This window comes from Clarias gariepinus, chromosome 2 (genome assembly GCF_024256425.1).
Source record: "Clarias gariepinus isolate MV-2021 ecotype Netherlands chromosome 2, CGAR_prim_01v2, whole genome shotgun sequence".
NCBI classification, from domain to species: domain Eukaryota; kingdom Metazoa; phylum Chordata; class Actinopteri; order Siluriformes; family Clariidae; genus Clarias; species Clarias gariepinus.
The window spans coordinates 30,792,453-30,818,245 of NC_071101.1; the positions used below are offsets into that span (position 1 = coordinate 30,792,453).

The 25,793-nt window shown below is 37.3% G+C and overlaps 1 protein-coding gene across 1 annotated transcript; it reads right to left on the bottom strand.

Annotated features, from left to right (window-relative positions):
* Positions 1–860: 860 nt before the first annotated feature.
* dgkzb (diacylglycerol kinase, zeta b) lies at positions 861–24,628 on the bottom strand. The gene is made up of 33 exons (XM_053483471.1): positions 24,449–24,628; positions 22,104–23,064; positions 16,946–17,054; positions 16,450–16,545; positions 16,053–16,130; positions 15,910–15,966; positions 15,753–15,821; positions 15,606–15,674; positions 15,400–15,516; positions 14,519–14,590; positions 14,309–14,404; positions 14,138–14,220; positions 13,953–14,013; positions 13,626–13,739; positions 12,716–12,856; positions 11,624–11,702; positions 11,417–11,472; positions 11,282–11,344; positions 11,048–11,121; positions 10,804–10,915; positions 8,086–8,285; positions 7,811–7,911; positions 7,583–7,662; positions 6,626–6,695; positions 6,502–6,542; positions 6,213–6,403; positions 4,556–4,645; positions 4,025–4,059; positions 3,818–3,867; positions 2,849–2,969; positions 2,725–2,761; positions 2,378–2,477; positions 861–2,299 (listed from the first exon to the last, which is right to left on the bottom strand). Exons 2-33 carry the CDS (start codon positions 23,036–23,038, stop codon positions 2,183–2,185), a joined length of 3,714 nt encoding a protein of 1,237 aa, XP_053339446.1. The 5' UTR covers positions 23,039–23,064; positions 24,449–24,628; the 3' UTR covers positions 861–2,182.
* Between the last annotated feature and the right edge of the window lie 1,165 nt (positions 24,629–25,793).

Genomic DNA, 25,793 nt, shown 5'->3' on the forward strand with positions numbered 1-25,793 from the left:
TGGTGAATGTTGCTTTTCTACAAAGCTTTCGACTTGGAGCCCCAATAGCTAATAACATCATACCAAGACTCCACTGTGCATGACTCTATTTAAGTGCCTTTCTATATTTTTCTCCTCTTCTCCGGAAAAGCACAAACACATCCCTTGTCCTTTTCATTACTCCATCCCTCCATTGACGTAGTGCTCTATCTATCTATCTATCTATCTATCTATCTATCTATCTATCTGTCTGTCTGTCTGTCTGTCTATTGATGAATCATAAAAATAGATCAAGTATCTATCTATCTATCAATCAATCATAGATTATAGACGAACAAGTAGACTCAGAACAAGTATCTATCTATCTATCTATCGATCTATCTATCTATCTATATGTCTTTCTGTCTATCTGTTGATGAATCAGAGTAAGAAACTATTCATTCTTTCATACCTAAAAAAACTAAACAATTAATTTCTTAGCAGCTCACATAACCTACTACTGTACTACGCTACATAGAGCACATTAAAAGTAAATGTTTGCACGGCTTAGTAGGACAAATACTGAGAATTATATATAGAGAATTATAAACCCGAAATAGAAAAGCAGAACTGATTTGAGAAATAATGTGCGAGTGGGAAAGTTCTCCTACCAGCACTTGTTACTGTACATACTTGTGTCTCAATACATACCTAGTTAGTGGTGGACAGGACCTGCATTTCATAGATGTACATGAATTATATACATGCTGTGAAATGCAGATGCATTTGTAATGTCTTTTACCTAACTATTAGAGCTCTCAGAAGCATGGGGTCCATCTTGCAACATTGTTACTTTCTTGTAGCACTTTGTACTATATTATAACTTACAAGGCAAAGAAAAATAAATTTAAAACTTTATTTGTTTTATATAGGTAGACAATAACAAACCAGCCAATGTACAGTAAATACTATAATCTATTATCTAACAAAGTTTATTTTGTATTAGTATGATTAAGTCATTGCCTATAAGTTCCTTTAAATTCATAAAGTAATACAAATGCTAAGATGGGATCATGGAATGGTATCGTTACTCACATTTTAAAATGTTTGATAGATATGTACACACAATGTCTAATATTGAATTGCACAGCAACTCGAAACAGAGCATTGACAATGCACTTTAACTCAAAACTCAGGACAATACATTAAAAAATCATAATAATAATAATGCTAAGGCAATGATGGCAGACTGCATTATAAATATATATATGAAAAAAAACACATAAAACTTCAGTACCTGAGGATATGCCACTAACAGTTGTGAAAGCACAGAACACATAAAACAAAAAGATGTAATGTCTTTACTCGTTCAGTGTAAACATTTCGTTATCCAGATTTTAATAAAAGTCCTGAAACAACGCTTCTTTCCAAGTGGCTTAAGCGATAATAACAGACCAATGGCTAGCATTCGAAACATTTCTGGTGGAATGTTATTAAATATATACCGTCTTTATCAAATACCTCTTAGGATAATTAAAACATTATAAATGCTTACTTATTTCTATTGACCAAATATTATTCTTTGCAAGAACATTACATTATGATACGTGTTCCTTAAACAATCAGTGCAGTGTTTCATATCTACAGAAGAAACCTGTTGAAAGAATAAAAGCTATTTTATTTAGAAAGCTATTTAGTATAAGATTAAAAGAATATCACAAAAAAGAGGCAGCCACTAACATTGTCTTGTAAAATAATTTACAGAATCATGCGATTAACTAGTGGTTGGAAGGAAATACAAGCATTTACTTAAAAAACTGAAACACCTCATAAAGCAGCAGGTGCAGAGGGAGTTATAAATGCAGACTGCTGTCATAAAGTCCAATTCAGTCAAAATGGCACAAGCAACATGTAAATTTTACTAATTATTATACCATATATTACTATTTGCTTAATAAAAGGCTAAAGCCCCAGTCAGATGCGCTTCTCTTCTTCTAACCCTGATGTCCAAAAGTTTTTCTTGCCATTAATATCTAGAAAATGCAGCATTTGGACAAAATGACCTCCAGTACAAGAGAAGCATATTCATGCAGCTACAGGAAATCACATTTTGTCTTTGCTTGGCCCCTACGATCAAGAAAGAAATGAACCTTTTCCGTTTTGAACAACATGCTGCCAAGAATGCAAGGAAAAGCCTTTTCCAGTGGACAATGCAGGCTGTTGGTTATACCGTCGTCTCATGGTCTTCCCTCTGAATCGTGTGGTGCTGTTGCTGATCCTCCAGATACTCAGCCAGCGGCCAGTCCTGAGCTCGTTCGGCATGTGCCTTTGCATTGTCGCCCTAAAGAAAGCACAAAGTACGAACTTCAATCTAGGTGTGCTAGAGGAGGTAAAGGTGATGTGCTGGTCTCCTACTCACCTGTAAGTCAGTCTTTGTAAGCGAAGCTCCGGCATCCACCAAGTAGCTGCAGATTGTCCTCTGGCATGATGCTGCAGCTTTGTGCAGCGCCGTCTCACCTCTAGACACACAAATCCAGGACAAATCCAAATTTTAACTGCTTCATTCTAGTGCAGCATTACATGATACAAAATACAGTATAACTGCATAAATATTAAATTCTGTGCTCAAATAATACTGCAAATGCTGATATATTGATTATGCAACTATATATAGTAGAGATCTTTATATGTAAAAAAAAATAGTGTTGTCAAATGTTGTTCAAATAAGATTTAATCGATCCATTTCCCTCTTAAAGCTTTACGTACGTCTCTTTTTCTGCAACATCCAAGATACTCAGTGGAGCTGCTCATAAAAAAGAAAGAAATGTGAGTCAGCAGCGGTCAAGTAAGTCATTGCTTTACAGTATGAATAAGGATCTTGACACTGTACCATTATCTATGATGTATCTGACCATTTCCTTGTTGCCAGTATCTACAGCATAGTGGAGCAGTGTACAGCCCAATGCATCATATACTGCAAGGTTGGCTCCTTCTTTGTGTAACTCTACAAGCTGGAAAATAAATAAAGAGAGACAGAGAGAGAGAGAGAGAGAGAGAGAGAGGGAGAAAGATGATTTGCATAAAACCCAGAAATATATAGATGTCACCAATCTGATACCCAGAATCTGATTTATCTGAATGTTCGATCTGTGAAATTTGGAACTGTTCTGGAAATTGGATTTGGAAAATAAATGGAAATATTTACATATAAAGAGATTTAAAAGGTTTTTTTTAATTATTATTTGTTTGGTTGATTTTATTATGTTAATGCTTTACCTTATTACACTGTATTCACAATGTAAGTGTTTTTGTGTGAAAGAGTTGTAAAGTGTTTTCACTACAAAAAAAACCTAAACTTTTTAAAGATGCATTTGGCTTATGGAATTTTGACCCTTTATTATTTTGGTGTATGCATAAAATAAAACACATAGAATGCTTTTTAGGACTGTAAAGTTACAAAAACAAATACAACGCAGACATCCTGCGTAAAAGTTTTTGTTTCGAAATGTGCATGAAACCAGACGTATAGCCAAAGATTAATTTCTGCAAATGTATTCAAATTTTGTAAATATCATGGATCCAATCTTTAAAGCTGCTGTCCCACTGTAAAGCTCTTCGGTGCAGAATCTATTACTGTTTGCTTGAGTCACTTTCTTTTCATCTCTGTGCCAGCCAGGCTTCTCAAAAATGTAAAATACTTTTATTATACAAAACAATATCAAATAGGTATGGGTATTGTTTGACAGACTCAAAGATTTGGTACTGGTGTCAGAAAAGATGCCATCTCTAAAGCAAAACATGTCTTCTCTAGAGCAAAATTCTAAAGCGTAAAAAATATACGTAGGAATGATTGCCTCACCTTTTTAAAATTATCTGACTTCACACTTGTAATCAGCAGCTTCATAGTTTCTATACATAAAAAAGGTTAATGCAAAAAAATTTTGTTTTTTTTTTGGCAACAACAGCAATGCTTTTACTAAACTCTATGACTAAGAATTCAAGAACAAAGTGTTTGTCTACCATATTTTAAAACCCTGATACGATCTTCAAAACAGTGTGATTTTACCTTTATCGATCTCAGTCTGGATGACGTCATCAGATCTGCGAGTACAACAGAAAAAAGTGAGCACTTTTAAAATTTATTCATTAAAAACCATGTTTATTTGAAGATTATGTAGTGCCACAGGAGTATGCGAAGGAGCGTGTGTGTGTGTGTGTGTGTGTGTGTGTGTGTGTGTGTGTGGTCAAGAGGAGCTAAATCTCCTTTCTTTTGCAGTACAATGAACAAAAGAAGAGTGGAAGTACACCTTCACTGCAGTAGAAACCTTAGCATTTATGTTGGAACACGTTTCTGTTTTGGAAAGGAAGAGAATTTCACGGTGTGGTTCCAGTTCTGGAAGCAGCTCCTAAGCCACAGTGTTGTGGCACAGGATTAAAATTCTCTTTGGGGAGCAGCCCAGACCTGATCACTTTGCACAAACCGCTAAAAACTGGCTACTTTTCCAAATACAGTTGGCACATGAATATGCTTGACTGTCGCTACTTGTAATTTATGACTAGTACTTTATACTCCCTTAAGTCAAGCTTGCAAACTTACTTGCAAACGTCTGTATTTGTTGATGCCAGCACATCTGTGACATCACAGGACACGTTCTTTCTCTGAGCTGCAGTTTGGTCTTCATTTATCCTGCATGGAAACATGTAGAAAACAAGAATATACTTTAATATACTTTAATTCCATTGCTGAAATGAAGGACTGCTTATAGTTTATAGTAATACAATTTTACTTACACTCCAAAATCTTTACATTTTAAAGATTTATTAAGATTTAAAGTATTTGGTAATACCTACTACATATAGGACATATTAGACAATAAAACTGAAACGCCTGGTTTTAGACCACAATAATTCATTAGTATGCTGTAGGGCCTCCTTTTCCAGCCAATACAGCATCAATTTGGGAATGACAGATATAAGTCTTGCACAGTGGCCAGGTCACAGGTCACTACATTGACCCTGTGCAGCTTCTGACGAACAGTTTTGGTGAAAACAGGAGAGTTGCGGTGCACATTTAATTCTGCAGTGAGCAGCTGTGGTTTTATGCTTTTTGGATACAATCCAGGTTAGTACCCGGACATCCCTTTCAGACAGCTTCCTCTTGAGTCCACAGTTACTCCTGTTGGATGTGGTTCGTCCTTCTTGGTGATATGCTGACATTACCCTGGATACCGTGGCTCTTGATACATCACAAAGACTCGCTGGCGCAACTGTGACCAAAACAGCGAGTCTTTGTGATGTATCAAGAGCCATTATGTCATCCATAATGTTGTGTGCATTGCAATATTTTAAGCAAACCTGTGCTATTACTCTGCTAAGTATACAGTACCTTCAGACTCTGCTTTTACTGGTGGAATGTGCAATCAATATAAATTGGCCACCAGGCTGGTCAAATTTAGCCATGTTTCAGTTTCATTGTCCAACCAGTGTATATATGTATATACTAAACATGCTTAGATTTTATTCTGGATTTAAAACACATTTTAGTTAGCAATTACAACAGCAGTCCAGAAACCAAGGAATATTCAGATTGGAATCAGATTGGAATCATATTGCCTTTATGTAGTCTGAAGAATAAAAAACACATTGAATCAGATATTTGTAATCTGATTTTAAACAAATCAAAGATGTGTCACAGTCTGGATGCTCAAGCTCGCTCAAATCAGATCTAAATTTGTCCATTATGTCACTAGCAACCCGACACGGAAGTTCAAGTCCTCAAGATCACATGGTATGAGACATGATTCCAAGGTTGGAAGATAAGCAGAGAGACAATGGAAGAAATGGAGATGGAAATAAATACCTTAAAAAGAAATAATTTTGTAAAACGTTTTTGTGCTCAAAGAGGTTGCAGAGGTTTTCGAGGTTGTGAATGTGATAGATTTGGGTTGCCAGTCTGAACAGATTACTAATTACTTTCAAATAACAGTTTGGAAAGTGAATTCGGATTTGCCTGCAGTCTGAACAAGGCTTTATTGTTATGTGATATACTGCTCTAGGAGATTAGCAAGATAAAACATAAAATATACTTTTTACTTATATTAATCAAACAGCAGGCCAGGATAATGGGCCGTTAACTCTAACTTTTGATTTTGCAGAATATTCTTTAAGCTCTAGGGTGAAATCAGCAACATTATTGCAGGTGGATTTCTACTTAATGGAGGTGCACACACAAGTAGGAAAAACCTGAATTTTACCTATAAAGTGGTGCAGAAGCTGCAGGGCATGCTGAGAAGGCAATCTGGTCCGAGCTATTCGAGTTCTGTCCCAGTGTCTCTACCATTTCTGGCATTCCAGTAGACGTGCCCACCGTTTCCTTAGTGACCAGCTCAGGGTCCAGAATGAAAAGCTCATTCTGTGAGATCTCAGACACATAGTTCAAATGCTCCTGAAACAAACAACATCAAATGCAAGAAATCTGTCAACAGTAAACATATTGAACAGAATTTAAATGCACCTGCTGTACTGATCCCTCAACATCAATACCTGAGCGCGGTCTATTCTGTAGAAACGATCGGCAGTTGTGGCTGTGCAAGGAAAACAAATAGCATCAAGAAATTACATGTAAGCCGATCGATGGTTTTACAACTTTTAAATAAATTTGACTTACAGTCTAGGAAGCACCATTTGGGCGAGAGCTTTGGTACGAGTGCTGCGTCTGAATTCACACCAACCCCCTCCTGAAAGAAAGAGTGCAAATCGTAGCAAGACGCTAAGTGTGATTACTCATAGTCATTGTGGGTTCGTCTGACTTTACTCCCACAGTACTTTTGAGGTGATGAGTCATATCAGAATAATAACAGTATATTCACATATTTTACTTTAAATGAAATTAAGATATACAAGCATTAACTCCTGTTTTGCCAGCTATTTGATGACAATTCCCCAAAAAACTGTATATTTTCAACTAAGGAGAGTATTATGATGATGATGATGATAATGATGAAGATGATGATTATTATTATTATTATTATTATTATTAATATTATGTTGATGATGATGATGGTGATGATGATTATTGTTGTTATTATTATTATTATTTTGATAATAATAATAATAATAATAATAATAATAATAATAATAATAATAATTATTATTATTATTATTATTATTATTATTATTATATTTTTAATTATTATTATTTTTTTTTTAGACTAACAGATACAATTGCCTAGTGTCCTTATGGTCAACTAATCAATTTTAAAACCCTCAGTCTCAACTCTGAATTGAATCATCCAGTTTTCTGACAAGAGGGCAACGTTTGGAACAAATCACTTTGTGATTAAATAAAAAGGTGAAGATGTCTAAGATGGCTTTCCTAATCTCCCGATCTCAAACTGGTGCTATCTCGACCTTGTAGAAAATCTAAGAGTTTGGTATGGGAATAATACTGGGGTCAAGAAAATGCGACCATGCTTAAAATGTAGTCAATGCATAAAAAACATCCTAACGTTCTTAACGGGGGAGCTGGAGGGGGAGCAAATCTGCTAAAATGGTTTAATCCAACACTGTGCACTAAACTACTAATTTTAACTTGGTATGAGTTGGGACAGTTTTGATACAGTACCTCGTGAAGTGCCTCGATGTGCAGCCGACAGGTCTCTAAATCGCTGTCTGCCCGGACAGTGATGATTCCCAGAGGAATCGCTGTGTAAACAAGAAAGTCTCATGTATATTCCTCCTCAAAAGAACAAAAACAGAGGCTACTCTGTTGGAGAGGTCAAGTGTTCAAGTCTTCAAGCGAACATCACTTAATAAACATCCAGGGCTTAAAAAAAACAAACGTATCACTTACAGGCTTTTTTGAGCTGATCTTTGTCATAGTGTAAAGCCTCATAGTCCCGCATGCTGATTCGGCTCACTTGGATATGCAGCTGCTCAGATATGGGCAGCTGACTACGAGCACACACACAGTTACATGTAGATAGTTACTCTGATGTTTGTCTATTCTCTATATAATAGACTTAAAAATCCTTTAAAATACAAAATATTTTATCAAAAACTACCGTGTGTACTAAGTGTTCTCCTACTTGATGAAAAGGAGATGCCTGGTATTTTTTTGTGACTCACTCATTGAGCTGTGGGAGGGAGATTCTCCTCTTGGTCTTCTGCAGCATGTTGGCCTGGTTCCTGAGTGTGATGTGGATAACGGACGGAGCCAGTCTGCACGGTTCCCCATCTACCTGCACGGGGATGGGCTTGAAGGTTGTGAGCGTCACCTCCTGACACTGATGCAGTCTCTCGCCGTGACCTCCTACCTGCAGTGTGGCCTGCAAACACGTCCACAACACAATGTCTTAACAAAAAAGACAACGGATGTCCAGCACAAATGTAGAGTACATTAATGTCAAATGTAACACATTATCATGCACACTTTTTTTTTATTGTTTTGCCATTTCTAGATTTTTATTTTCATAACCTCCCTAATAGTGGTGAAATGCACTTTCTGGCTTTAAAGCACATTGAACTTAGATCTGACAAAACCAGAGAGCAGGGAGTATAACTTAAGCCTCTCCTGAAGTCCAGTGGTTTCCTGTGTTTCAAATACCAACAGTAGTTTATAATGTGCAAATGTACAAAACCACTGGAACTTTAGGATTGCATGCTGTATACAGAGCAAGAGACTTATTCAGGACGTCTTCAGGATCCATTAAAGCACTAAACATGTCACGGCCTGAGGGCTAGTCCGCATGCCCACTGAGAGCGAATGAACCAATAAAAACTGACCAGTATATTTAACTCTTAAACAGTCTGAAAGGAAAACACGATAAGCACTCATTTTGGCAAATTATTACACTCTGAACCAAAAGGAAAATGGAAACTTCTATTTAAACTGCTATAATTGGTATATTATTTTAAAAGCTTTAAACTTTTAAGCAATGCAAGACACATAGCTGGCTGTTTTTTGAGCACAAGCTGTTTTTTGTGAGGAGAAAATCACGTTGCTCCTTTTTGTCACGTACTGAATTAAGCAAAGAATTCTCTCGCCTGTCTTTACATGCATATGGAATTGAGTAACATGCAATTCTTAATCCGTAGGGTTTAATATGATGTTGCTTTTAACCTTTACAGCTATTACAGCTTCAACTCTTCTGGGAAGGCTTTTCACAAGGTTTAGGAGTGTGTTTATGAGAAGTTTTGACCATTCTTATAGAAGAACATTTGTGAGGTCAAACACTGATGTTGGCTGAGTAGGCCTGGCTCATAGTCTCCGCTCTAATTTATTCCAAAGGTTGAGGTCATGACTCTCATGCTTTGTGCACTAGTGCGCAGTCATGTTGGAACTGGTGTGGGGTTGTTTTTCAGGAGTTGGGCTCAGCCCCTTACCTCCAGTGAAAGTAACTCTTAATGCTGCAGCATACTGTACCAAGACATTTTGGACAATTTCATGATCCCAACTTAGTGGGAACAGTTTGGGAATTACCCTCTTCCTTGTCCCAACCTGACGGCACACTAGTTCACAAAGCAAAGTTAATAAGAACATGGATGAGCAAGTTTGGTGTGGAAGAACTTGAATAAGAACATGGATGAGCAAGTTTGGTGTGGAAGAACTTGACTAACATGAGCCTCGACCCGATAGAACAACTTTGGGATGAACTACTGAGGAGACTGTGAGCCAGGCCTTTTCATCCAACATTAGTGTCTAACCTCACAAATGTGCTCCTGGAAGAACGGTCAAAAATTCCCATAAACACACTCTTAAACCTTGTGGAAAGCCTTTCAAGAAGAGTTGAAGCTGTTATACAGTAGCTGCAAAGGGTGGGCCAACATCATATTAAACCCTATGGATTAGGAATTGGATGTTACTCTGGTTCATATGCATGTGAAAGCAGGCGAGCGAATACTTTTGGCAATATAGTGTACTTCCTGTGCCACACAGCAGCTGCCGTGAGTGGTGAATGTGTTCATAGAGTTTTGGCAAATGTTGATGCCAAGAAAAAGGACTTTTTACACTTTTACACATTGCAGCCATTCCAGCAGTAATAAAATCACGTAATGTCTGTAATACACTCTGTGAAATAGAACACCATGTTACCATGTTATATAATTGACAAAAACAAATGTGGAATGCTGAAGTGTGGGCACTGTGGTGAAGCAGAGAAACAACATAAAAAAATGTTAAATATGCACAAGTGTTTGTGTAAAAAAGACATGAGATGCACATGCTATTTAGGAAGCTAAAGCATGTGCTTTATCTGGTTACTGTAATGTAAACATTAGTGGTTACTGACGGACACGTTGTTGGTTGATGCGAGTACAGATGTCATTCGATGCACGCCTGTAGTACTATGATAATGAGCTGTCATTTACTAAATTGAAACTAAAACGGTAGAGGAGGCTGATCATGCTATAAAACTGTAAAACGTTTTTGTATAGTTTGTAGTTTGACTACAGAATCACAATCAAAGCCTGAGTTTGCTATTTTTTTAATTAAAACTCAACCAACATATTATTAATAGTAAATTGCATTCTTAAATAACCGAAAGCAAAACCGCATGCTGATTTATCCATCGTAACAAAACTATGTGAGGTAGAGTTATAGCTTTTATCACATGGTTTTATCACAATAAATAAATCAGCATGCAGTTGCTTTCAGTTATTTAAGAATTCAATTTACTATTAGTATTATGTTGGCTGAGTCTTAAATTTTTTTTTTTTAAGTAAAAAAGTAAAATCATGCTTTGATTGTGATTCTGTATCATTGTGAATATTCTCTATCAGTTTGCAATATTTCTTATTTTGAAAAACTCAGTTCACTAGTTCGAAGGTTTACAGTGTTGACTTTACCAGTGAAGTCATGGTGAATCCAATAACTTCTATGTAGCCATCATCGTGCCTCTGAGGCTCAAAGTCATGGTGGTCACTAGGGTTGCCCCATGGCATCGTTCCAGCACAATATCTTTTCAAAAAGAAATAAACTGGTAATTAACATATTGCTCATGATGTCAGGCTCAGCATTAGAGACATCTGTTTATGTACATATAATATAGTGTTTTATTATAAGTTGCTCACTAGTACATAGAAATGTTACCTAGGAATGTTGAGGAAGAGCAAACACTGTAGCTTCATATCCTGAACTTTACAGGTGAGATCCGTGCCGTCACACTAGACATGTCCAACAACAGACAAATAAGAGAGAAATACAGGAACATTTTACATACGATAAATATATATTGCATTATTCGCATGCATATTCGTTTTACACTTTTTCTAGTTATATATGAGTAAGAGAAAATGGCTCAGAAAAAATAGTTCTTCTACTCACTACCACTCTGATATGTTTAGACAAGTCTTTAGCACTGCCCATAAGGAAGTCAGAGAATGCCGTCTGGAAGAAAGTAGGACAATCAGCACAAGTGTGAACATACACAGGGATACGGCTAAACCAAGACACACTCACCCCTGCGTAGAACATCTTATTCCGGAGGCGGCTGTTGAATTTTTCAGGTTTGGCCTCTAAAGAAAAAAAATTTAAAAGAAATGAAATATAAAAAATAAACATTGTTGTAGTTGTTCATACAATGTATTAATGATGTTTAATTTTTGGCAACCGAGATCAAAATTATGACAAAAAATATCAATGAAAGATTTGGTAGAGGAGGTGCACCTCGGGATTCATGAAACTCTAAGGTCACATGCGCATCAAATCCCAAGCTGAAGTAGTTGTTAAACACATCAATGGGCAGCTAAATGTAAAAACAGAAGACACAGGTTCATAAAGTTATGTATATTCCAGTGAAAGATGCACATTTAGCTTTTTGCTCATTGTTTTAGAATTAATTAATAAATTCTTAAAGTGCCACTATTATGCTTTTTCAAATATGATCTTTCATGCAGTGTGTCATGTAGCTGTATGTGAACATAAACTATCTGCACTATCTGTGACGCTGACAGTGCACGATAAATTAGGTTTATGTCTATTAAAAAAAGAGTATCTCACATTTGCCTAAACGAGTCATTAGCAAATCTATTTTTTCTCTGTTACGGATCCACGTCACTCTGTAACATATTTGCATGATGTCCGCCCACGTTCTACGTCACGAACAACTCGCCCGCCATCTTACAATTAACGTTACCACACTCTTGTTAATGTGACTGAGAATTTCTTGCCGGGTTCGCTTAAACACTTTGTAATATAAAAAAACTATTAAAAATTGAGAGCACACGAAATCCTTTTAAACTGTTTATTCTCCACCATTCACCAAAACTGAACTCCTATACTCGCAAAGTGTGCATGCCTATCTACGGCAAGCCCCGGGGGGGAAAATGCCGAAGAGTAAAGGAACGGAGCATGCGCACTTCGCGCATCACACACACACACACACACACATGCGTATGTGTAAGTCCAGGAGAAAATGCATGAGTGGTAATGGTGGACCAATCATTTAGAAATGGGGTAAAATTAAATCTATTTTTAGAGAAAACTAAAGTGTTTTTTGACCTTGCATACAAGGCATGTTTTAAGAGACTCATTAAGCAATATTAGCAACCTTAAAATGGCATAATTGGGGAACTTTAGGAAAAACATAAAAAAAAATAGGGGAAAAAATGTAAAGGTTAAAAATAACAATTAAAAAAAATGATTTAATAACCTTGTATTTGGTTTACTGTTATCTTGCAATAAAAAATCCCTGATTATGGATTGCATTTTTTCCCTCTCACTACGATTAAAGACTCAGTGCTAAGAGCATGGGCTGACCTTGTCAGTCTGGTGTTCGTCTTTTTCCTCCTCACTGGCCTCTAGATTCGGCTCCACCCTGAGGTTCCAACGATCAAGCTGCACAATGTTCCCGTCCTCCACATGAGACAGAATTTTAGACACTGGCTCGTCTGTGTAGCCCTAAACATATTACACAGTAAAATCAACAAGTATATGAGGTAAGCCTTTTATTACAACAATAAATAAATGTAATATTATTATTATTATTATTATTATTTGTTATTATTATTATTATTATTATTATTATTATTGTTATTATTATTATTAATAATAATAATAATAATATACAGGACAAGACAAACCTACCGAAATGTAATGACTGAACTGATTAGGACTGTCTCTTCTAATTAGTTCATAAAAGCAAAAAATAGACTTTGGGGAAGATTATGCCATCAAGTCCTGTGCTTCATGTTACTAATTTACATACAGTATAAGAAATGCCCATAAATTATACTTCAAACTGGAACTTGCTCAACTGGAACACTATACCACTTACTCCTGTGTAGAGGGTCAGTGGGGCCTGGAGCCTATTCCAAGGTGCCTATACATCGCAGGAGCACACACACACATTATGGGCAATTTAGTAACCTCAATTAGCCTAATCTGCATGTCTTTGGACTGTGGGAGGAGTACCTGGACGAAACCTACCAAAGCACATACAAACTCCATGCACACAGAGATGGGAATCGAACCCAGTCCTTGGAGGTGCAAGGCGACAGTGCTAACCACTCGCTACTGTGCTGCCGTTGGAGATATACTGTACTGTACAAGTTGCAATGACGGTTTGAAAGAAAATTAGCAAATCAGATACATTTACTGTAGCAACCTACACTAACCACTATTAGCCAAATGATTACAGGAAAATGTAAGAGCATAATGTTTTCCTCACTCCTCCCCAGTTAAGTGTTCTGGCCAGGTCATTTCCAGTGCCAAGTGGGAGGACAGCAACAGCAGGTTGAGGATTCAGCTGCAGCTCATCCAGCACTGACAGGATCCAGCCGACCTGCATAATAAAAAAAAAAAGAGTTTAGTCTATCTTATCAACCTTCATAGATCTGACTTGACATTTAGCAGAAATTGAGCTCCAGCTAAATAAACTGTTGCTTAGATTACACGGAATGGTGTATGTATCATTGCCCCTATTGCTTAGTCCAAACAAGAAAACTGCTTAGAAGGAATGGGATTAAAGTTTACATCACTGACAAATTGTACTGACCGTTCCATCTCCTCCACATACCAGGATGCGCAGGTTGGGCACTTTGCGGTACATTTCTAACCTTAAAAATCAGCACAGTGGAGAGGAAATAAAAAAATCACTAAATTAAATTCTTTCAATAACGCAAGTTGGAAATCAATTCTATTATCTCACGAAATAGAATGGAACAATCAGTGAGAACTTACCCCTCTTTAGGGCCACCTTGAGTGAGATCAAACACTTGTCGAGGGTTTAGGTACCACAGAAATGACCGAATAATTTTCGTTCCCTAATTAAAAGAAAAATACAAATCAAGTGTATTCGTTTAAAAGGTTAGTTTGTGTGTAGTACTTGACAATTTGCTGGATCATACTCACCTGATTTCCACCACTTTTTGGATTCACAAAAACAAGCAATGGCTTCATGAGCTGAGAGGGAATCGGCTTGACTATAAAGTGCTTCCATTTGCCATCCTAGCACAGGAAAGAAGCGAAGAACTGCTATTCATGCACTTAGTAGTACCAGCAGACAGTACACTGCGTGTCCAAAGAGTTCATGGTACAGCATAACAAAAGTAAACACATTACCTCCGTTCCTTTCTTGCTGGTCTTGTTTTTCAGAGACGTCTTTTTTCTCCTTTTACTCGACTTTAGAGAAGCCTGAAGGAAGTTAAACATGGTTTAGGTGACAATCTGAAGAGCATGTCTGTTATGCCTCTGATCATCATCATTGTCTCTGGATATATGTGGGGAAAAAATACACTCAAATGCAATGGGTGTTCAAGTCAAACCAGGACTTTTGATCAAATTTGTTGTGAATGAAGTTATAAAACTTATTGGCATTTACAGAAGACTTCAAGCACAGTACGGTAATGAGACCCTTCACCACTGTAAAAGAAGAGTCTAGATGCAGGAAATTATATAGAGAAATAAATCAAGTTTATACAGACAAATAAAGGGAGTTTTTACTCTCTAACTGTGTTCTGTTATTCTGCACAATCAAAAGTCCTTGTTTTACTTGAACACCCCTCAAATAGTAATAAATATTTTTAAAGGAATTGTAGTAAGTGACTCGAATATCCCACAAGGGGCTTGAATAGGGGCTTGTGAGCTTGTCTATATACAGTGTATAATATACAGGAGAAAGAAGTGAAGGTACTTTCTCTCTCTCTCACTGTGTCTGCTCATTTCTCCAGCTCTAATATCCTAACAAAGCTTGAATTACATGGAACAGATCTTCTAATCTTCTAAATATTGATTTATGCAAATTCTTCAAACATAATTTACATCAGCTGTAGCTGAAATATATGTTGCAGGTTTTAATGTGTTTTGAGCTTAAGTCTGTATGAAAGCAAGGAAAAAAATGCAATGTTCAGCTAATAAAAATTCCCAACACAGAACCAGATGTTGCACGGTGTGAATGTAACAGGCAGAACAGTAAGGCCTTGAGGAAAGGGTTGAGTCTGCACCTGCTGTCTGCGCACTCGGATGATCCAGGTAGGAGGCACTATAACTGCAGCATGCGCCCCGAGAGTGCAGGTCTCTTCTATGTGCTGTAGCATGAAGCAGGTCACCTTATTGTGGTACTGCAAAGCACAAACACACCTGTTACCTTGTTGCTCTTGCTAAGTTCCTTCTGTTACATGAACACTCTCAGATCAGAAGATCCACTGACCGCTTGTTTACACCAAGAGCAACTGATGGCCACAATGTCTTTATTGTGGAAGAACTTCTGCTGGAATCCCTAAGGAAAGATGGAAAAAAACATGACTATAGCCTTTTCAATTTAAATGCAGTACAGTAAGACTAAACTGTGACAGACCTTTCCACACTGTCTACATTTCCCATCCTGACGCCTCCTGTGGACCCAGTGATGCCTTACAGTACATGGCTAAAGAGCACATGGACATACAGATGTTAGAGAAATATTAGACAGCACAAATATACTAGGTCTTACAGTCTACTGAGACTTTCCTGACCTCTCGGACATTTCTCGTGCCTGGATCCCGAAACGATGGCTTACACCTGAAATTTATCTGCAACACAAAAGCAATTGATAGCACAAGAAATGTACATGTCAAATCTATTTATCTACAGTATCGAAATAGTTGTGAAGCCTTACCTTCTCTAGCTGGTCCATGCATATTGTATGGACGGCTATTTTGCAAGCAGCACATTTATAGCGGGGCAGTGATTTTTGCTGTTGGTCATAAAAAATTTGGTTATAGACAAGGCAGTGACATGATTATTCACGCATCACCGTCTGCAACTAGGTGTGTTTTTACACAGCGTCAACACTGGTGGGTGCTCTTGCCCAAGGTTTTCCAAAGGGATCAAACACTACAGTATTTAATTAAAACTCTTTAATCTTAACAAACCATTTAGGAAGCTTATTATTTTAAAGTCAGAGTTCCTTCATGTTGATCATTTTCTGTTCGACAGAAACAACAGAACGGTACAAAATAAAAAAGGAAGTGTAAAAGAGGAAAAGCAGCATATGTGCTCTGTGGAAAGCTCACCAGTGATTTGGCAAAGCAGTAAAGCTCTCCAACGTAGCAGAAATCTCCAGAAAGACTGGTCTCAAACCAGACGTGCTGACCGAACTGGGCGTTCTCCTGTAGGATAAGGTAGATCCAGTTACTGAACCCAACCGTATTTATCATAAATAATCCTCAGTAGTGGAGTTAGCACTAAATATAATCGTTTTATGAGGCATCAAACATTTTTACATCTGTGAACTGTTTAAAATTTTCATCTGCATACATAGAGATTACTCGCCAGCGTATTCATTTTTTACCATATCAACAAGGCAATGCTGCTTCATTTGTGTTCACTTATATAATTATATAGAGTTATACAGTGTGTAGGCTACAAGGATGGATTATTGTATTAATGACAATTGCAAGCAGTCACCCATCAGACTGGTGATAATTAGCAGAATGTGAATACATGACCTCATTATCCATGGTAGCAGGTAGAGCTGTCATATTATCTACATAGTACAATGAAACTCACGGTCCAGTCGACTGTCTGGGAGATCTCTCGGTTAGATTCACACTGAGTTGCCGCCAAGGCATTGGACTGGTTGGCCTGGTTCTGCACACCAGACTTGGCAATAGCTTTCCTGAAGAAAACATACACATGATTATATATACAGTATATATTATATTCCAAAAAATGGTTTGTTCACATTCTGTAAAAAAAAAAGCATTAAAAGGGGAATATATCATATATATCAGCATCATATATTTATATACTTATGATGCTGTGTGTAAATATATCGAAATTCAAAATTAAATTTTATTTGTCACATACACAGTACAATATGTTTATATGACCGCTCGTGACCTTAAGATCAATATTAACAATAAGAAATAACTCCTGGAATAGAATAAGAATTAAATATAGAAAAACTTAGCTGTATGATAAAAATAGGGGGCAAAATTAAAAATAAATAAATAAAACACTCATGCCTTGGGCAGATTCAGGGCCTTTGGTGTGTGTGTGTGTGTGTGTGTAAGGTATATATGTAATATATATATGTCTATTTGTATTAATCATAGTTCAACATATGTAGTAATCATATGTTTTGTTAGATGTTTGGTTTTATTCCATGTTTCGGGAACTTTATGCATGACTGGTCAGGTAAAATTACTGTTTATTAATCTATAGTTGTGTATCTATAGTTATGTATCTATAGTTTTTTTTAGATTTTCAACTGCTGACTTAGATCATCAGGTAGATGTTAAGATATTTGATTATTTTATAATGAATATGATGTTGTATATACTTAGGTTTTTATGTAATCTTGTTATTGCTTCTTGTTATTCTTTTTATCTGAAAGTAATGTGATTGGTCGGAAAGCATTGAATACGTTTCTGTAACAGCATTGCTTTAATAATTTGATTAGTATTCAGTGCAGAGCAAAATTCGGCTGGAATTCCAATCACAGCTTATATTAAAGAATATTACAAAACAGGATCAAGAATTTTTAAGTTGGTCCTAAAACAATATTTACATGTCCATATGTCTGGATGAATAGGTCTTATTCGTTGTTACTTTTCTTACACCTCACCCATACCATGAATTTTTTACACCACAAACACTACAACAATACAAAATTCTTGTTGCGTTCCAAAAACGCCACTAATCTAATTTGAGTTACGATCTATTTATTATATAGTTCTCTCTTTTGTTTCATGGCATAGCAGTTCCTTGTCACACTCCGCTAGAGGGACATATTGTAACTATCATGTGTAGGTTTTTCACTGTTATATAGATGTTCACTTCTAAAGTTGTGTTCAGCGCTAACTTGGAAACAGGTTTGTACTTTGCAAATTTAACAGCTTTTAGTTCAGTACTAAATTACTGCAGTAATTGTGCAAATGTCTTGAGTTACTCCTCATTTCCTCATACTAAATGGAATTTAATTACATGGGTTACATAAAAGAAATAAAAAGTGTTGTACTGTGAGAGGCTGCCGGGTGCAAGTCAATTAAAAAAATTGTTGTTTATGTAACAACCTCAGCAGCAACCTCATTTCCCTCTCATCTATTCCAAGATGATGACTCAGCAATCAGCATCACCAGTATACTAATCACCGGCCTGATCATCTCTCATCATCTGCACCTGTTTCTCACTGGTTCATGCCTTAAATGAGATGTTTGTTTAATGCTTAAATGATTCATAGGTCACTGTATGACTTAAAAAAACACATTCCTCTGTAATTGCTCGAGTACAGGGACTGGACTAAAAATAAGGGTCAAAAGAAGTCCTTTATTAAGCCTGGAGAACCATTCCTCAAGACTACATTAAAAATACAAGTAACCCTGGATCTTTTGGCAGCAAAATATGAATGAATGAGGCTTGGCTCAAAACAGTACAGTATGTGTACAATTGGGAATTTTGCTCTGAAAGTGTGTTTTGATTATATTTGTGCCTGTGTGACTCAGGTTCAATCCAGCTTTTTCAGTTTGTTCCTGTCTCATCTGCGCCCTGTACGAAGAAGAACATGGTTAATGTCTGCATTTATTCTCAAAAAAAACAATCAATAGGAAAAACTCTTCCACAGATTTCCCCTGAGAGATCCCGAGTGAGAACTAGCAGTGAAAATTCACATAAATAACCCGTTTGAACAGCTGAGATAAGCATGTGCATGTGGAGTCCATTCTCACAGGACAATTACAACAGCTGGAGAGGTGCTGTGTGAGAAACTCTGAACCGCACACGTGTGCCATGACGATCGATCAAACAACAGCAACAGCTGACGAGGGGGTCAGCGCACAAAAATACAAAACATGTTGGTGTTTATCAATCAACCAATCTAACATTATGGATGTGGATTCTGGTTTAAAAATTGTAATTATTTAGAAATCGCTCGTTTTATAGGATGAAATAAAACACTATATGTGTATAAAGTAAACACTGTGTATGTGTTTAGAGCATGTGGTTTTTGGAAATAATAATGTGTGGTAACCTATAAACCTAATTAGAATGAGGCCCATTGTGTTTTTACATTACATCATGTAAAGACACATTTACATTACCCTGTACCGCATTGCTTTGCATTCTGTTCGCATACCGTATAACTGTATGCAGTATACAGAAGTGTATGATGTTTGCAAAAGTGCAAGTGATTCTCAAGTAGATAGCATACGTGCTGACATCTCAAAGCACATACAACAACAACTACCAATATGTAGAACAACAACTAATGCAGCATTATGGTTATTTATATCTATGGCTTTTAATTTTAAAAAAGGGTCTATTGTAAGCAACATACAATTGCTTGGCATTGCACAAAAACAGTGCTTTGTAATTAAATATAACTTTAAAATGGTAAGAAAAAATGATAGACCAAATTAAATTAAATTAAATTAAATTAAAATATCTGTAAACTGTATCTGTATATATATATATACAGTATATATAATTTCTATAACATTTTGTGTGTGTATATGCAGTATACATAAAATGTTATAGAAATTATTAGAAATTATAGCAAGACTATATTGTGGCGTGGGCGGGGTTTCGCTTGGGAACCATCATGCTTTGCGGGATGGGACTGTTATGTGTTCACCCTGTTGGGAGAAGGTGTTTGGGTTAGTGGCTTCGGCCAGAGTAGGTGTGTATGTTCTTAGGTGTGTTAGTAATGGTGGGAAGTGTTTGTGTGTGCTATTTCGTGCCATTGCTAAATAAAATACTCCCAGCCATTTGCATTGGGCAGCAAATAAGCTCACTCGTCTCTCCAGCATTCTTTCCGGCGTAAAAACGCCACAATATGATTATAATTTTGTAAATACCTGACTGATTACTAACTTTAAGTGTTATAGCACCAGTATTATTTTCATATCAACAAAAAGTAACAAAAAACAAAATCAGGAAATTTAAGATTGAAAACATTGTGTAAGAATTCTGTTTGCAAGATACAGGTAATTGGCTAAAGAACATTAACATCTTAAAAAAAACAAATGTCAGGAATTTGTCATTGACCTTTACTTTGTGCTCTGGATGGAACACCAGACCCAATCATGCACAATCATACACTCACTCACATCCACATGCAATCTGGAAGCCTCACCACCTGCCTGGAATGTTGTTTTGACACTCCACACACCACAGAAACAGGAAATTGGTTCAATGCGATTAGGGTTATTACATTTGAGCAGTTATGTTATTAAGGTCCACTAATAAAGACAGTTCAGTCAATGAGGTCTCGCTTGCGGTCTTAAACAAACCTCATAACATATAGGTTACATTAAGTATGTTTTTAATGAAAACATCTAGGGTGTGATCAGATTTCATTCATAACATAAATATGAATTAAATACTGTACTTTAGCACAAATCTCGCAGATCTGATTGCGACATACAGTCATCTAGTTAGAAATAATCTCGATATTAGAAAGTAAACCTTTTCAGGAAGAGCTTTCTCTGTTCCATTGCCTGGAGCACCTTGGGGACTTGTTTAAGCAGCTTCTTTTTTTTACTCTCATATCAATTACAGAGTTGGTTCTAAAATGTGCCTACATTTTACAGATCTCTACTTTTTTTAACATTCCAAATATATATATATATATATATATATATATAAAGTTCAAAAACCTACCCACACACTTTGTTCATTATTCATTTCATTCCCCGGTATATACAGTACAGTTTGCCAGAACAAAAGAACACAATAAGGGAAGAAAGGTCTGTCTTGTTTCATCCACACCTCTACTTGACAACCTCATCACTCTAACGCAAAGCAGACCTGAGCTTGACATCACTGGGAAATAACAAAGCTACAAATTGGAAGTGTCATGCATTTAAATCTTTAACTAGGTCAATGCCATATCGAATGCATGGTGTTACTAGAGAAGTACTTATGTGGATTTGTCTTAGCTCAGCCATGCTGAAAATTCAACTGCAGTCATTATAAAGCTTAAAACCTGAGGATTGTCCTTACAAAAAGTCTACTTAGCAAATGTGTTAGTAAAATTCTTTACCTAAACTAAAATGCCAAACAGGTTACAGTGATACTGTATTTGATATCTACATTGATTGAAGTCTAAACGATGTTACCTCTTCTATAAGGGCTTGGAACAGATAAGGTTAAAGTTTATTTTTGCCTTCTGTTATTGCAAGACCTTGCTTGCCGTAACCTTTGTGTGCAGTCCCTGCTGTGTGAATTAGTGACGCTTAGCAACCTGAGGGTGGTTAACCTACTGGCTGATCAGTGGGGCCGATAAGTAACGATGTACGCTGTAGTACTGGTGCCACTAATGAGCTAGCACCATGGAGCTCAGATCCACAGGACAGAAATTAGAAGGTCAGTCAGGAAAAAAAAAAAAAACTCACATGTGCACAGACAGCCAAGCTCAAATGACACAGTAAAAATGTTAATAAGTCTGGCTACAGTTTGCTTCTAACATGAGGAATTATGCAGAAGTAAATGTCTATGTTGAAATGTCTACATTCCTTTGGTCTAAAATGGGATTTTCCTTCACAAATGTTTTAAAGAAGCCAAATTATTGTGCATTTAACAATATCTCCAAACAGCTCTATGCTTAGATACCTCCAGATTAAACACAAGAAGAAAAAGCTTCATATGCTCTGGGAGAGCGTGTGACCTTTACAAGTAAAAACAGAGAAAATCATTTGCTCTGAAAGAAAGTAAAGGTTTTACATACGAGAGGAAGCCACTCCATGACTCCAGTGTAGGGTCATAATGAGCTCCTGTTAACGGGCTAAAGGAAGCGTGCGTCTTCCAGCAGATGGAGTTTCTGCGAGTAGGCAACGGTTGTCCTCTTCCTGGCCAAGGGCTGCCTGCCTTGGAGATGGTGGAGACACGTCTGCAGCGCCTTCTCTGGCAATAACGCCCTTGTGGCCCACCTTCAACATGGCTTATGTAAGAGGAGTTTCTTCTAAGACATCGTGGAACACGGATTAGCGTATGAGCCTGGACTCGATCAACCACCACGCTCAGGGGCAGGCAGTTCCGCTGGCACAAAACAGAGGAATTTTGGAACTCCCGCTCTGACAAACCTGCCTCCATAAGATCATCATCACATGGTTCTGAGTTCTGGTCATTGTCAGAGTCAGTAGTGGAGGTTGTTGTATTTTCACTCTCGCTGTCTCCTTCTGAAAGTAGTGGGTCTGAGCAGGGATAGGACACGCACTCTTTCAACTCCACCTGTCCGACAGCCTCGTCCCGAACTTCTTCTTCCTCCTCTGTCATCTGGATAAGGCTTGCGAGCAGCATGGAAGGGCCAAGTAGGTGTGTGTCGATGTTACGTAACTTACTTGCCTTCTTGCGGCGTACAGCAAAACGTGGATTTGCACCTGGTGTGGTGGTGCTTGAGCGGCGCCTCGTAGTCTTAGTTGTTCTGTTGCTGGCCACATGAGGCAGTGACTGTAGTGACTGTAGTGGCTGTAGCTGAGCGCTGGATCTCCTGCGTTGCGCCAGTGTAGCCGAGGCAAAACCTGCGTTGGAACGCCTGCGTGCACGGCTCGCTGGTACGGCAACACTGGGTCTCCTGGATCGACATGGCTCAGACCCATCACCCCCTGGCCTAGCAAAAACACCCTCCTTCCTTTTAAAGTGGCGTCGAAAGAAGACGTCCATGGAGGATTTCTAAAGCTTCTTTGAGGCTGTTGGTGTAAAATTGTCAGTATGAATTACTAATTGTAATAGTCGTGAATCTCCTAGGGGTCTAAGTAATCTCCTTGAAAAGTCATACTGCTTTGACCGGAACCCTGACATAATCCTGATCTAATTTAATCCGAGGTTAATCCCAGCCCAAAAACTTATATTAACAGCTTGGTGTTTTCAACTTCCCCATAACTATCACAGATCTCCACATAACGCATCTCAAGAAGATTAATTTCCTAGTATATTTAGCGCTGAGACTGACATTTTAAAGGTTGGAGCAGTGTTAAGTAGCCACCTGTGCAACTTCTTTGAAAACCAATCAAGGAAATGATCTACTGTTCAGCTCTGGATTATTAACTACTCACTTGTAGATGTACAGAGCAGAAACCATGACTTATCGTTATTCTAAATATAACCCATCTTTATCTCATTTGGTGGTGAGGTGGCGTGCAGCTGTTTACTTTCATTTAACATCATTACAGTTTATAGACCTCACACTCAGTTCAAACACTGGTTTCTGTTTGCAGTGCAGCAATGGTGTGTTTGCTGGCCAAAAATATTAAAAACACACAGGAGGACTAGGCATTGAAACAGAACGTTAGCCTTATAAAGTGATCTAATTATAAATAAGTAGACTAAGTGAATGGTTCTGCTCTGTACATCTAATGTGTAATAATCAAGAGCAATAATTAATAACGTTATTTTATGAATGTTACTAGAAACAGAATGTAGTATAGACGCTCTCAGTACTTTTTAGCATTAAAAAAAATGAACACCAATTAGCAGTTTGTTTGTTTCATATATGCAAATAGTTTAAGAACCATTGTCATTTAATGCTAAAAACTACTGCGAGCATCTATACATTCTGTTTCTAGTCCCTAGGGTCTAGTCCCTTACACAGTCCCTAGGGTCATGTTAAAAGTCCTTTTTTTTTTTTGTTTTAGCCCTGGGTTGTGTCAGTGGAAATTCAGATAACATCAATGCTACATGACATTCAAGGCAGGTGGCAGATCAGCTAACAGGATTTGATCAGGAAGTTCTTTAGATCTAATCAATAACCGATCAATCCAGCTACCTTCCTTCTGTTAATGAAGTCATGAAGTAAACACAAGACAAAGCGATCTGTTGAAAACTATACAAAGTACTTTTTTTAGTAGGTATTCACAAGCATTCAGAGAAAGTCTATCCAAAAGGAGCATTCAGTGTATACTGAGAACCACTGGTTTAGCCCTATAAGCTATCTTACAAATATTGCAATGTATATATATATATACTGTACAAGCATCTTATTGCTCATCACTCTGTAAAACGTGTTTTATTTTATAAAACAAAAAGACTCATTAAACATATTTCCATCAGGCATCAACACAGTAATCTACTTACTGTACTCAAAGATATAAGCAACTTCCGGAAAACAAGCCCAGAACCTCAATTTTGCAACTTCACCACTGATACCTAGACTACTGTATTATCACTATGAAATGTGAAGAATTAAGTAGTTGCATACAACCTGGCACTGATTACACAGCTCTTCTCTGGCAGTTCTGAAACACAAAAGACTAGAAGAAAGTGAGAAAGTGAGAGAGGGGTGAGAAAGACGAACGATCAGGTGAAGAGGGAAAGGAGGTGCTAAAGAACAGAGACACTAAGAGACACAGCTCATCGATTGGCTGGGAAGGAGACAGCTGGAGTGCATCAGAGCCTAAGCCTGTGGTTTAAAAGAATCACTAATTATCAGATTCAGACACACACTGTGCTTGTGTGCATCGTTGACACAAGACACACACCCACACCCACCATAGTAACAGCTTCCAATGACAACCCCACAGTCCAGTGCCTCATAAATAGGAAACCTGTATTTATTCATCTTAGGGACAACTAAGCTACAGAGGATGCACTATAAACCGTGATCAGAATTATACAAGAATAATAAACATTTCTTTAAGGTTTATTAAGGTCCCCTAAGTAACCCTTTTCAATTGATGTTTATTCTTTACAAAACTCACAATCATATTCATACCATCATTAAATAAAATTAAGCCCACAAAGACCAGTATGAAATCTGTTGATTAACACAAAACACCACCTTAATTAATATTCACCTTTAACTGACGAAAACTATGCTATGCGACGCAGGCTTTCCCAAGTGCGTCTAGCGTGCTGCTGACATCTCGTCATTGTATCGGCCCTTTAGCAGATAAAAAGACGCAGCTAAGCCACTACAACAGCAATACAACACAATAACGTTCATTTCCACTTCAAGGCTACTCAGCTCTTGAATTATGGATCAGTGTGTATAAACCAGTGCAGTCTCTGAAAAAGCTGCATGCAAATGTAACTTCACAGAACACTGATCAGCAGCTGCTTGTTTATAACAAGGCTTACTTAAAATACAGCGTGTCAATACCATCCACTTCATTAGATTATCAACCTCAGCAACACTTCCGCTCATAAGAGATGCAAGCACAACAAACACGTAAAGAAATAATTGCAGCTCTTTAAGAGGGCTGTGAATACTGCTGATTCGTCTGGACGTTACCATGGACTGGGGTCTGAAAGCTCTACAAGCTAACGTTTTTTTGGTTTTCCCCTGGGACACAGGAGGAAACTTTGTACATTGCTTTAATTCTTGCAGGTTTTGAATTACGGTATTTAAAACTACTAAAAGTTTAAAATAAACATTGAAATGCTATGTACCTTATATTCCTAATTTTTAAATGTCATGTGT

Bases quoted from the DNA above. Each gene is read 5' to 3' on its own strand.
- dgkzb (XM_053483471.1), bottom strand. From the start codon at position 23,038: ATGGACGTCTTCTTTCGACGCCACTTTAAAAGGAAGGAGGGTGTTTTT. The intron at 12,857-13,625 runs GTGAGGAAAACA...TAATATGTTTAG, and splicing joins GAACACTTAACTGGGGAGGA to GGCTACACAGACGAGCCAGT. The intron at 6,404-6,501 runs GTATTGATGTTG...TGTTTGTTTCAG, and splicing joins ACAGAATAGACCGCGCTCAG to GAGCATTTGAACTATGTGTC.